Source organism: Balaenoptera musculus, chromosome 7 (genome assembly GCF_009873245.2).
Source record: "Balaenoptera musculus isolate JJ_BM4_2016_0621 chromosome 7, mBalMus1.pri.v3, whole genome shotgun sequence".
NCBI classification, from domain to species: Eukaryota; Metazoa; Chordata; class Mammalia; order Artiodactyla; family Balaenopteridae; genus Balaenoptera; species Balaenoptera musculus.
The window spans coordinates 110423458-110437033 of NC_045791.1; the positions used below are offsets into that span (position 1 = coordinate 110423458).

Consider the following 13576-nt stretch of genomic DNA (forward strand, 5'->3'; position numbering starts at 1 on the left):
CCTCAGGCTTCCCGGGGCTCTCATGTGTCACCCTAGGGAGCCCTTCTCTTTTTACACAAGTTCAGAGTCAGAACGAGGCCTTCCCAGCCTCCTCTGCCTCTCACCACCCATTCTAGGCAGCAAGTCCACCAGGGCCACCTTTCTGTGCCCCCAAGAGCCCTCTTCCCTCCAGCCTCGGCCTCCGTGCACCGCCTCCCCTGCGCCCGCACCCTCTTCCTCATCTTGTCTTTCCAGTTCCTCATTGGACCTGTGGGTCCTTTTTTGGTTACTCTGAGTCTCCCCAGGCCCTGGGACTGGTTTTGTCCTCTCTGGATCCCCAGTGCCTGCACCTTGGGAGAGGTGGATGGGCAAGGGTGGCCTTGGCCTTTTGCAAAGCAGACCCCCGAGGTAGGAGTGGGCGGTTGTAACCCAGGGAGAGGAGGAGGGATGGTGCCCGGGTTGACATGGAGATGCCCTGTCTAGAAGAGCCGCCCTAGTTAATCAAGTGTCTTGTTTGTCAAACACTGCAGGAGCGTCCCCCGGAGCCCGGGTGTGCGCTCGCCCGGGAAGGGTCCCGGCCCCGCGCTCGCTCCGCGCTCTCAGGGCTACTCGCCGAGGGCCGGGTCGCCTCGCAGGTTCAGCCTCCGCCCCGGCGCCCCGGCCGGCAGGTGCTGGCGAGCCCGGCTCCCCCGCTGTCGGCCGTCCCTTTGGGTCCCGGCGCCCCCCATCCCCGGCGGGCCGCACTGCCGCCGCCTCCGCCCGCTCCGCTCCGCTCCCGCCCCCGCCCCCGGCGCGCCGCCCGGCGGGCTCAGTCCTCGGCGGGGCGCGCGGCGGGCGGACTCGGCTGCGGACATGGCCCGGGGCCTGCGCGGCCTCCCGCGGCGCGGCCTCTGGCTGCTCCTGGGTGAGTAGGGCGGGCGTCCCGGCCACCCCGGCTCCGGCTCGGGACGGGGCCGCGGGCGGCGCCTCCCTCGGGGGAACGGGCGGCTTCGGAGGCGTCGCGGGCTCTGGAGCGGCGGGCGCTTCCCCCCCACCCCGGCCCCACGGGAGCGCTCGGCTCAGGAGGAAACGGCGGCCGCGCGGCCCCCTTCCCGCACCTCTGCTCCCGGCTCTGCGCTGCGGGTGCGACCGTTTCAGGGTTTCGGAATCAGACCACGGGCCGTTTACCTAGAAAATTAGTTAAAACTGAAAATCTGACTGTCACGGCCAGCAGTTGCTGATGTGCCAATAAGCCTCCTTTGCAGATGTTCTTTGTCCTCTTCGGGGACATCTCCACCGCTTGTTGTTGTTTGTTGTTGACTTGTCACTTCTGGCTAATAGAAGTTCAAAGAGGGACCCTTGGTGAGGTGGCGGGACACGCTCGGCTTTCTGTTTTGAGAGACTGTAGATGGAAACCCCGTGGTGACAGGAACCTGCACCAGCCTTAGCAAAATTTCACGAGAAATTGTCATCTTCACTTCCCTGTCCACAATGTTTTCACAAAATGCTAAGCAACCTTCCTAAACTGCTTTAACTGCTGGACTCATTTCGTGTATTTAGTTAGTTACCTTTTAATAAAAACTAAATAGGTCTTTTAGAGTGAAAGAATCCAGTAGCCCTGGGAAACCTGAGTCCTGGCTGCCGAACAGATGATGCCGGTTTGAAGCACCTGCCGCGAGGTGCCCCTCCGTGAAGGGGTGACACCACACTGCTTTGTAGCTGCTGGAGAAGCAGCTTGGGGCCATGGGGCTTGTCTGGGACGAGAGGGGCTGCAATTCCAATCTCCCTATTCGCCAAGGAGTGTTGGATCTGCCTAAAACCCTTAGTATCTGCTTCAGTAGGGTGTAATCTGAAAGCTGATCTTGCCACATAAGTGTTTCGGCTGAAGCTATGTGAAAAGCCCAGTCTTTTTTTTTTTTTTTTTAATAAATTTATTTATTTTATTTATTTTTGGCCGTGTTGGGTCTTCGTTGCTGCGCGCGGTCTTTCTCTAGTTGTGGCGAGCGGGGGCTACTCTTCGTTGCGGTGCGCGGGCTTCTCATTGCTGTGGCTTTTTGTTGTGGAGCACAGGATCTAGGCGCGCGGGCTTCAGTAGTTGCAGCACGCAGCCTCAGTAGTTGTGGCTCACAGGCTCTAGAGCTCAGGCTCAGTAGTTGTGGTGCACAGGCTTAGTTGCTCCGCAGCATGTGGGATCTTCCCGGACCAGGGCTCGAACCCGTGTCCCCTGCATTGGCAGGCGTATTCTCAACCACTGTGCCACCAGGGAAGCCCGGTCCAGTCTTATAATAATATTATTCTCTTCTTTTGCATTAGGATCTATGGGCTTGACGTGGAACTTACTGTTTTAGTTTCCTAAGAAATGAACATTTCTGTTTTAGCAAGTTAGAGAGCCAGGTTGGCTCATTTCTTAAACGTAAATAAACAAATAAATGTTCTTTACTGCTGTCCAGAAACTGCACCCTCTAAAGCTTGTATAAATAAAACACTATTTCACGGTCACATATAAAGACCTTCCTTGTTTACCAAGAAAATAATACATGTTCTGGTGGAAGTTCAAAATCCTAGAATCTTAACATTATTCTGAAAGGTCTGGCTAATGTTATATCTTGGAAAAAGAAACACAACTTTATGAGGTTATCCGTTAATTAGTGTCATTGGAGCCCAGCGGTAATTAGAAGAATTACAGGAGCACACAGTTTTCTTCCCAAGTGGTGACGTGAGCTAGATCTCCTTGGTGATGTAGATTTTGCTACCCAGAAAAACAAGGTGGCATTTCTTATTTTTCATCAATCAGAAAAGAAGGGCATTTCCAGAGGACCCAGAGTTAGTCTATGATGACTTCATTGTAAGCTGTTTTTATGAGTCCACCTTTACTCAGGAGGGCTGGCTGACACTGTCCTCTACGAACTCATCTGTCATCTGTCCTGGGAAACACGCACCTTCCCTGGCATGCTGGGGGCGGTTGGGGGTTTTCTTGCAAGGCTGCTATATTTATTGAAATATGTGAGTCTGTATAAATGGAAGTATAACTGTTTGGAACCAACCGGGGCATCACAGGAAATGCAGTCGACGTGACTACTGCAGATTACCGTGCTGTTTTACGTCTGGAGGCGGTTCTAATCCTGGAGTCCAAGTCGGAAGGATTCTTTTTGCTAATCGACCTGGTGTGTTTGTTTCTTACCCTCTCTGTTCTGTTCAGGTGCAGGGAGAAGTTTCTGGGTTTTGTCTTCCTTCCACAGGCGCGTGCCAGTCGGCGTGCGTAGTATCAGTCCCGGGCCAGGGCTGTTGAGAGATGTTTGTGCCCTCATTGGAAGTGGCGGGAGCAACACGTCAAGGAAATGTTGTAGGTGGAATCCTTACTTAAGGCAAATAGCTAGTTCGGAAAGTCTGTTCCTCCTGATTTTTTTCTCCCAGAATGAAGCAGTTTCACAGCTTCTACTCAGAAGTGCTGTCTGGCAGAGTGTGCGATGTGGGCGCCCCATGTGGTGTGAATTCCAGTGAAGATGCTGAGCTGCCGACCCTGCAGCCCCGCGGGTTTGGCCACCAGCATCCCACTCCTTCGGGCACAGAGCCCGTCTCTCCCGAGGTCCACCTGGCACGGAGGGCTCCCCACTCAGTGGGCCCTGGCCCCAGCCCGCCCCCCAGGATCATCTCAGGGAGGAGCACGGGACCCAGGCTGAACAATCCGTCTTCTCCTGGAGCCTTCTGACTCTCTCCTCTCGGCTGGATGTGAGTGCCGGGTGCCAGACAGATCCCATCCCAGGAACCTCGGGGGACTGGGAGTGGGGCACCTGTCCAAGCCGACAGAGGCAGACAAGACCTCTCCTGATTGAGCCTGACTGAGCCTAGATTGAGCCCCGAGAGGTGAACTTCTCAATCCTGTAACCCCATCACATCTGAGCCAGGCGTGTCCCTTGCAGAACAGTGCCTGATATGTGGCAGAGGCTCACGGGGCTCTGAAAAGGGCACACGCCTGAGGGCTGTGGGATCCCTGCCCAAGAGCCTCTTGCTCTGCTGGGGACTCCGGGAAGACCCGAGGAGGAGATGCTGCAGCCTTAGGAGGGGTGAAGGGGAGATGGGGCGGCTGCTGTGGCCTTAGCACCTACCCTGGCCCTGTGCCCACCCGCCCCTGCTCTGCACTTTCTTCCTGGCAAATGGAGAAAAACACGATGCTGATGGGGCTCGGTCCTGTCCCCAGGCCCCAGCCACCAGCCCTCCACACACACACACACACACACAACACACACGGAGCCCCTACAGGGATGTCCTTGGCACCAGCCCTCCCTGCTCCAGGATGGATGACCTTGGGTCTGGGTAACATTTCTAGAGAACGTGTTTGTTCTTAGCGAGGAGGGTTATGTCAACACAGCGGCAAGAGGAGGCTCCCAACCTAAACAAGAACTTATTCTTTGTAACATAATGACGGTATTGTTGTCGGTGGAGAAAAAAGTTTTTTCCCTAAGATTGTTTTATTTTAGTATTTTCTTTGACATCGAAAGACATCACTTCAGTCATCGTTCAAAACACAGACTCTAAGCAGCTTCACTGGAGCAGGATCCACTGCCAAGTCTCGGCAGGGGAGCAGGGGACCCCGTGGGCCCGAGCGTTGCATCACAGCCAATCCGTTCTTATTTATTCCTCATTAGGCCTCACAGTGTCTCCTTTATTTCCCTCCACGATTGCGCCCTCCCTCCCGGGTGCAGTTCCCACGGTCGATTCTGTGGGACCAGAGACCTGGCCCGCATCCCTCTGCCCTCCGCGGCCAAGCTGGGCGGCGCCCACCCTGCTCCCCTGGGCTCTGCACCCCGACACCCGACAGGCTCACCAGGAAGGGTTCTCCTGAGCCAGACCTCACCTGGGAGGCCCAAAGGCAGCAATTTACCCAGCAAATGACTGAATGATAACGCCTGCCTTACTGTCACAGACTCAGGCCAATTGTCGGCTGGAATGAAAGCAGTTCACGTATCACATAGCAAACCCGTGTTACGGGGGAAGAGGCCTGAAAGGCGTAGTCAGGTAACAGAAACTTGGTGACACTGACACCCAGGTTGGTCCTCTCTGCATGTGCCTTTATTGCCTCCAGAAGATTCCAGGGTCCATTTGCGAGAGGAAGGATGGCTGCGGGCTGGGCGGAGGAGCAGATAAGGGAGCATCGGGGAGGCACTAGTTTCTCCTGGTAACTTCTACCTGGTGCAGAGCACAAGTGGGCCCCAGGGTGTCAGGCCTGGAAGGGGCTTCTAGTAGGTAGAAGCCAGGGGTGCCACTACACAGCCTAGTGCTGGGGGCTGCCCGCTGCAGCCCCACACGAAGAAGGGTCCAGCACAAAACGCCCATGGTGCCAAGGCTGAGAAGCCGTGCTCCCGTTGAGCCACGAACGCGAAGGGTGCCATCTGCAGAAAGAAGTAAGCCGCGGGCGGCGGGGTCCCTGATCTCAAGCCCCAGGGGGTCGGGAAGAGCTCTCCAGAGCACAAGAACAGTTATGCAAAGGCCTTGGTTCTTGGAACTTTCCAGAAGCCTTTGTGATGGAAGCATGAGGGGAAGAGGGCTTTGAGCCAAGCTGCAGGAGGACCCGATCCTCTGGGCCAAGGGGAGCAGTTCAGATTTCATTGCAAGGGCAACAGGCAGACCTGGAGGATATTAAACGCGGTGACGAGATGGAACACATGGTTTAAAGAGCCCTGGGTTGCTGTGCCAGAGCCCAGCGGGGGCTGGGCGGGGGCTGGGCGTGGGAGACAGGGCGAGGGAAGGTGGGGCTGAGCTGGAAGGAGTGGAGAGGCTCCAGAGGGTTCCACAGGTGGACAGAGGGCTCGGGCGTGGGAAGGGAGGCAGCAGCGAGGAATGCAGAACAGCTGGGCACCTAGCGGGCAGAGGCCGGACAGCTCCAGCATCACGGCCGAGGCTTCCAGGAAGTCACAGGGCCCCCGGTTAAATTCCGTGTCAGTGAAGCGACAAAGCGTTTTAGTATAAGAGTGTCTCAAGCAATATTTGGGACATACTTATACTAAAAAGAACTCGTTTATCTGCCATTCAAGTTTAACTGGGCGTCCTGTAGTTTTATTTGCTAAAGCTGGCGACCCTATCCACAGCAGCCACGTTGGGTGACACGTCCCCTTGGACACTCAGGGATGGTGGCAAGTAGGCAGGTGTCTGCAGGGCACAGAAGAAGTGTGGCTGGGAGAGACGTCTGGGGCGGCATCCGTGTCAAGATGGTGTGAGAGCCTCGGATAGAAGGGATGGCCCCGGGGGTGTGGATGCAGGTGGGGCACAGGCTCCCGAGGGAGGCCGGGGAGGGGAGGCCGAGGCCGAGGAGAGGCTGAGACAGAGTCTGGGGAGGGCAGTTGGCGGGGGCGAGTGTGGAAGAGGTGACAGCTAGTGCAACCTGGAGAAGGTCAGGTCCTCTGAGAAGATGCAGAGAGGGCTCAACCAGAGTGCGTGCCTACTGAGGGTTTCCTCCGGCATGCCAGGGTTTTAGACATGCAGGTCTTTGATTCATCTGGAATGTCTGCTGATTTTCTAGCTAAATGGCTGTTGGGATTTAAATGGTGATTGCCCTGATTTGTTGATTGATCTGGGAGGATTTTAACAAGACCACCTGTTCAGGAAACAGCAGTCTGTCCTCCACCCCACCCACAGGATTCCTTTTCTCCTGCAGATTACTTGTTCAATTTCTAGAAATCTTGTGTTTTTTGGCTGCTACTATGACTGGGATATCTCCCCCAATTTATCTTCTATCTGGTCGTTGCTGGAACATAAGCTCCTTTTTTGTGCATTTGTTTTACGCTTGGCCGTCTTGGTGCGCGTGGTGGTTTCTAACAGTGCCAGCTTCTTGTTTTGTTTTCGTTCTTCTCCCCCTTGGCTTTTTCAGATAGATCATTAGATCATCTGTAAGGACGGGTGATCACCTCCTCCCCATGTTGACCCTCTTGGTTCCCTGCTCCAGCTGGGTTGGAGGGTGACTCTCTGCTGAGTAGGGGGTGTGGCCGCAGCTGCCTCCCTTCATTCCTGGCTGAGGGCAACAGGGCCTCAAACCTTCAGTCTTTCTCCTTTGGGCAAGATGCTTTTTTAATTTTATTTTATCTTTGCTAGGGACGGGGAGGGGAAGGGATAGAGAATGAGTCTTCTTTCCATGTGTGAAATACTCTTTTATGATGTTAAGGAAGAATCATTTCGTCCTTGGCAGCATGCAGAGCTCTGAATTCCCTCCTTGAGGGGCGGGCTGCTGGCACTGGGGAAATGGGGCCCCAGGTGGAGAGGGGGTTCGCCAGTGTGAATCTTCCTGCATTTCTGGGATGAATGGAGTGTTCCTTGGGTCCTTGTGCTGCCTTTCAGCAGACTTGGGAGTCTGTTGCCCACTGCTTATTCTGACTTATGCTTTGCTATTCCTAAGTGAGAGTGCTCTGCACTTTCTTTGGTGGGTTTTATTAACAGCACTGGGGTTTCTTCCCAAAAGAGGTCCTCCAGGACCTGAAGGATCTTCATTTTCACTTGCAGAACCATCGAGTGGGGCCCTGTTTGGCAGGGAAGATAACTGAGAACGTTTTCAGTGTCTTTCGTGGGTCTTGGTCCTCTTGGGTTTCCTATTTCTTATGGTGATAATGTTTCACATTTTCCTGTGAACTTGTCCATTTTATCCAATATATCATTAATATAGGTACGTATCTTATTTTTCTATTTCCCACTGTATCTGTGGACATATGTTTGCCATTTCTGGTCCAGTGTTGTGAATTGGCATTTTCCTGTCATCTCTCGATCAGAAGAGACAGTGATTTATCTCTGTTATTAGACCCCTCCCCTACCCCCAGAAGAAGCAGTTCATTTCCCTTGAATGCCAAATCCATTTGTTTTTGTTCTCCCTTTTTCAGGAATGAAACTTGTTCTTGGGCATCATGGCTGCATCCCCTGAGTTTCTTTCTGTCTTGTGCCCGTTGTTAATATTTTCTTGATTTTCTGTCTTTGTGGGTTTTATATCCTCTTAAAATATGACTTATTTGGAAGCAAGTTTTTAACAACCCCAGTGACTCAGCCTTTTGGTTTCTCCCCCGACACTGTGGTCAGGCAGCAGTTGTAGACCACCACCACCACGGCTTAGCGTGCGTGAAGGAATCCTTCTGGGCCTTGCAGAATTTCCCTTTTGTAAAAGGCCCCTAAACCCACAAGAAGAGTGTGGAGTTTTGTTTGTTTGTTTGTCTTTTGGCCGTGCTGAGCAGCTTGCAGGATCCTAGTTCCCCGACCAGGGATCAAACCGCGGGCCCTCAGCAGCGCAAGCACCGAGTCCTAACCCCTGGACCGCCAGGGAACTCCCGAGTGTGGAGTTTTTATGTGTTGATTCTAGCCATCATCTTAAACTATATTACGTGCGTATCCTTCCTCATCGTAGCCTCCCAGCTGTGTCAGGGCTGTGAGCGCTGTGCTTCAGCCCCACGCTGCTTCTCTGACTCAGTTTTCTGCCGCTGAGTTCCCGCACGCTCTGTGCCACTGGGACAGTGCGGAATTCACACACCTAATCCCTGCCAGGCACGTCCACGTGAGGGGTTCTTATAGCATAACCTTCTGTGTCCTCTTTATTGTTTTTTTAATTTTATTTTTTTACTTTTAATTGTGGTAGAATACATATAAAATTGACCATCTTAACCATTTTAAGTTACAGTTCTGTGGCATTGAGGCTATTCACATTGTCCTGCAGTCATTGGCACCATCCACCTCCAGAACTTTTACATCTTCCCAAAACGTTACTCTGCCCATGAAGCACTAACTCCCCATCCCCTTCCCCCAGCCCCTGGCAACCACCTTTCTACTTTCTGTCTCTCTGATTCTGACTCCTGTAAGTACCTCACGTGAATTGGAATCATATAGTATTTGTCTTTTTGTGACTGGCTTCTTTCACTTAGCATAGTGTCTTCAAGGTTCATTCATGCTATGGCATGTGTCACAATTTCCTTCTTTTTTAAGGCTGAATAATGTTCCCTCCTGTGTATATACCACATTTTGTTTATCCATTCATCTATCGATGACACCTGGATTGCGTCCACCTTCTGGCTATTGTGAATAACGCTGCTATGAACACAGGTGTGCAAGTATCTCTTAGAGACCCTGTTTTCAATTTTCTTTAGTAAATACCCAGAAGTGGAATTGCTGGATCATATGGTAGTTCTATATTTACTATTTTGAGGAACTGCTATACTGTTTTCCACAGTAACTGCCATTTTACAGTCCCACCAACGGTGCACAAGGGTTCTGATTCTCCACATCCTCACCAGCACTTGTTCTTTCCTGGTTTTTTGATGGTAGCTGTCCTGATGGGTGTGGGATGCCCTTTATTTCTTTCCAGGTGGAATTCAACTTTGTCAGGGATGATACTGTGCTTTATTATTTTTTGGTCTTACATTTGTGTGACTCCACTGCCCACCTTTTGGATGTTATTCTGCATCGCTTAGGTGTTTGATCTGATTTAGCATCCTATTTTCTCGTGGATTCAGGGGACACATTGACAGGTCCTCCCACATCCAGCACAGAGCAGGCACTTCAAGGAGGGGAGGGAGGAGGAGAAGCAGCATCCCTGGGCCAGAGCAAGGGGCCGGTGGGTCTGCAGGCTGACCACAAGGATCAAAATCAGGTGACAGTCAGGAGAATCTTCTAGGTGAGAGCTTCGTTGGAGCAAGTTGCTGCTTGAGGGGGAAATGGAAGGGCCCCTGGTCCTCCTCTCTCTCAGCCCTTGACTGGCTGCTCAGAGGGTGGCAAGGGCGGGAATTACCCTTGCCAGGCATGGAGAGCATCCTGGGACAGGGGGCGAGCTGGACCAGCTGACCTCCTGCAGAGAGAGGGCGTTAGGTGGAACAGAGACGGGAGAGGAAGAGCTCAGGGGAAGCTGAAGGGCTTTCGCTCTAGAGGAAGTTCAGTGTGACGGAGCCTGGCAGTGGGGAGACGCCCAGGGGCCACGTGGGGAATGCTGGAGGGACCACGGCACCCACTCAGGGGCTGGCACAGGGGCCCTCCGGCCCACCAACGATGGAGCGTGGTGACCGATGGAGCCGGTTCAGGAGAACCCGACTCGCGGGCGGCAGGAATGGGCACTCGGATGGGCTGGGGAGCTCCTCGCTTGGGCCCCAGGCTCTCCATCCTCTGGAGAGGTCGTCTCCAGGCTCTCGTGGCCCAGCCCCTGTCGGTAAGGTCGCTGGGACGTGCTTCTCCAGTCGCTGTGCGGCGATTCATCTGCGTGTCAGAAAATCATGCAAAGGTAGACTCCCTTAACAAGTGAGATGTTGAAGTTAGTTTCTAAAATCATGAAAATCCTTTTGCTTTTCTCTGAGGGCACCACGTGCTCCTTAAGGACACCAGTGATTTTAGTGGGAGCAATGGGCTTGAGTCGGCTGTACCTGCTCAGATAGAAAGTGCTGGTCCCCTGGGACTAGGAGGCCCCGGTGCCGGGAGGAGAGGCAGCTCGGCCGTTGGCTCTTGGCTTGACCTCGTGTTCTTCGGGGCACCTACACACGGCCAGGCATCCATCTCGTGGGACTCCCACCTCTCCAGTGAGACCCCTCCAGGCCGCTCATGGGGAGGTGGCCCTGGGGAAGCCAGCCTGCAGAGGTGACTTGGTTCGAGGCTCTCAAAGCCTCAGCGGACATCGATTATCTATAGCCTTTGGGGCTGCTTTCAGGGTCTCTGGCACTGAGGTGGCCACCCTCACCATCTCTCCCACGTGGTCTGAGATGAGCATGCCAGGGGTTGCACCCCAGCTCCACCACTCCTGGGCTGTGTGACTCTGAGCAGGTTACCTAACCTCTCAGGGCCCCTCTGTCCCCATGTGTAAAATGGGAGAATAATACCTGCCCTGTTGATTACTTGCAAGGATTAAATAAGCTAATGCCCGTAGAGGGCTTAGGACAGGAGCTGGCCACGTGAGCTGCAGTTGTCACCACCCTCGATGGGGCTTTCCCAGCATGTGACAGTGGGAGGGGAAGTAGCAGGCCTTTTGCAATTGATGTGTAACCGATCTAGAGCCTGATCTGCATTCTATCCATTTATACCAACTTGCTTCCAAAGAGAATACAGACAGTGGCTCTTGGTAGACACACAGGCACCTTAAGGCACCAAAATATGACCTGGTATCACATTACGCAGTCCCCAAAACCCTCCAGAAGGGGATGAAATCAACAGAGTATTTAAGCAGGGAGGAGAGAGAAGCATCTCACAAGATGCTGGCTGAGGACAGGTTGAGGCCCAAACCACTCTGCGCTTTCTAGAAGCCAGAACAGACCTGGAAAGTTAAGAGAGCTGTCCCTGGCCAGGAGTGCGGTGTGCCGCAGCACATCTGCTCCTTCAGTGAGTGTGCCGTCAGCCAGAAGCCTGCTGAGGGCCGGCGCTGGGTGTGCAGGAGACGCAGTCTCCGAGGCGCCGCGGTGGCTAACCAAGGGTTAGGAGACGGCGCGATGCACGGTCAGAGACGGCTCTGCGCTGAGCAGGGCAGAGGAGGTGATGGTTCGCTGGGCCTTGAGGGTTGAGTAGGAGATTTTACTGGACACACAGAGTTCTTGTTTTTTCATTTTGTCGTTTGGGTTTTTGTTTTCTTTTTCCAGAGTAGACTGAGAAAGGCTGAAGGTAACATGTTCAAACCAAGTTCTGTTTACATCATCCTCTGGGGCATTCACTGACAGGCCAGGCATGTAGCTGCCTGGGCATTTGGCTCCCAAGTGGCTGTACCCAGGAGAGTCCTGGAAGTGGGTGGTTTTCACCCTGCTGGCCCTAGCTGGGTGAGCAAAAAGTGATTCAGCAAGAACATGACAAGCAAGGATTTTTCTGATAGCTATTAGGAAAAGGTCTGGACAGAATACAGAGAGAATATTTTAGAAATTATACTTTTAACCTGTGGAAAATGTAGAAAAGCATAAAGCAGAAAATAAAGATCATCTGTAATTACACCACTCAGAGATAACCCACTGTTGACACTCCCTTCAGATTTATTGTTTTTATTGAGGTTTAATTGACATAGAATAAACTGAATATGTTTAAAGTGTATCATTTGGAAGGTTCTGGCATAGGTATACACCCCCGTGGACTCAAGACCGTGAGCATGTATATCCGTCACCTCCAGAAGTGTCCCATGCCTTTGTCCCCTCCCCCTCCTGCCCCCTCCCATCACCCCTGCTGGGCCCTGGGGTCAGGCTGGCACTTCCTGTGAGTCGCTAAGGGCCCCTCAGTTTGCAAATCCACAGGGAGGGCCACTCGTCTTGAGGTGGGGTTGATTCTGTGAACACGTCTTCTGGAAGCCAGCCCTGTTTGCCCACCTGGTGTGGGATGTTCCCATTTCACAGAGAAAGAAACTGTGGCCGAGAGGTGGCGAGGCCTCCTCTGGGCCTGGCCTGGGGGTGGGGGTGGGCAGTGTGCTGGGGGCCCTGGAGGCTCACGGGCTCTGAATTCAGCCCCCAGCCGGTCACTCTGACGAGCAGGCCCCCCAGCAGGTGCCCTTCCCTCGGCTCACCTCCCACCGGTCACCCCAGCTCTGGGAGGACCGTGTGAGTCTGCGGCTCCATCTCTGCAAACGTGGGGTGGGATGCGTGGCAGCAGGATGGGCCCGTCCCGCAGACGTGCAGCCACAGGCCAAGGGCACAGGCATGAAATGAGACCTATCAGGTCCTCACTTCTGGGCCCTCATCTCTCGTTAGAAAACCCAAATGCCCCAGAGCCCCGAGGTCCCCCGTGGGGAGCCTGCCGCCCCATCTTTCTGGCCCCGGGCACATGGCCGTAGGGATCTCACTGCCATTTCTCCTCCCGTCAGGGACATTTTCCAGCTGTTTCTCTAGGCGCCCCCAGGCTCGCTGAACTGAACGATGCCGACGCCAGGGAAAGTCCTGCCTCGACTCGCTGCTGTCTGCCTGGCAGCCTTGCACTCGGCCTTTTCAAGACATGAGTTATGAATGATTAAGTTTGCAGTCACACAGGATTGGAACCCATCTGGCCCCAAACAGCTGGTTTTAAAACTTTGGGCAACTTTATTCAGTGTTAAAACCATAACGTTTCCTCTCTTTCCAATGAAAGAAACCACATCAGGCTCTTTTTTAAAAAAAAAATCTAAGTGTCATTCTCCTCTACTTAGAAATGAAACTGGTTTCCAGATTCACGCAGACAGCTTGCCCAGCCTCGTCCCAGTTGCAGGAACGACCGCAAAGAGAGCAGCCAGGCTCTGGGCTCCCCCAGGGCAGGAGAACAAGGGCAGCGGGGTGTGGGTGTCTGTTTCCGAGGAGCAGAGGTCCCGCCCTCGGGAGGCAGACAGTGGCTCACAGAGAGGTGGGAGCTGCCGCCCAGGGACCAGCCCAGAGCCAGGCCGGGTCAAGGCCACAGGGCAGGCCCTGCAGCCAGCCCAGGGCAGGGCGGCGCACAGCCCGTGCGGGCTAGAGTGTGACCCCTGAGGCCGAAGGGCAGGGTGGCCGCTCAGGGCCTGAGCCGGCCGGGCGGGGGCACGTGGCTGCCGGACGTGTGCAGCCCAGAGGAGGGGGCAGCAGCAGGAGGCCGACCCTAGTGTCAGGGAGGGACCCCCTCACGGGGGGACTGTGGCCTGAGGACACGTCCCTCGGAGCCCATTCCAACCAGGCCCTCGGCCTCTGGCCCTCCACCCACCCCGCGC

General features: G+C 54.2%; 1 protein-coding gene across 1 annotated transcript in view; it reads left to right on the forward strand.

Annotated features, from left to right (window-relative positions):
• The first annotated feature begins 809 nt into the window (after positions 1-809).
• Positions 810-13576, forward strand: part of RAMP1 (receptor activity modifying protein 1) — a 51557-nt gene continuing 38790 nt past the window's right edge. The window contains exon 1 of the mRNA XM_036859062.1: positions 810-883. Coding sequence (XP_036714957.1) covers positions 832-883 — 52 coding nt within the window. The 5' untranslated portion in view covers positions 810-831. The remainder of the gene's footprint in view (positions 884-13576) is intronic.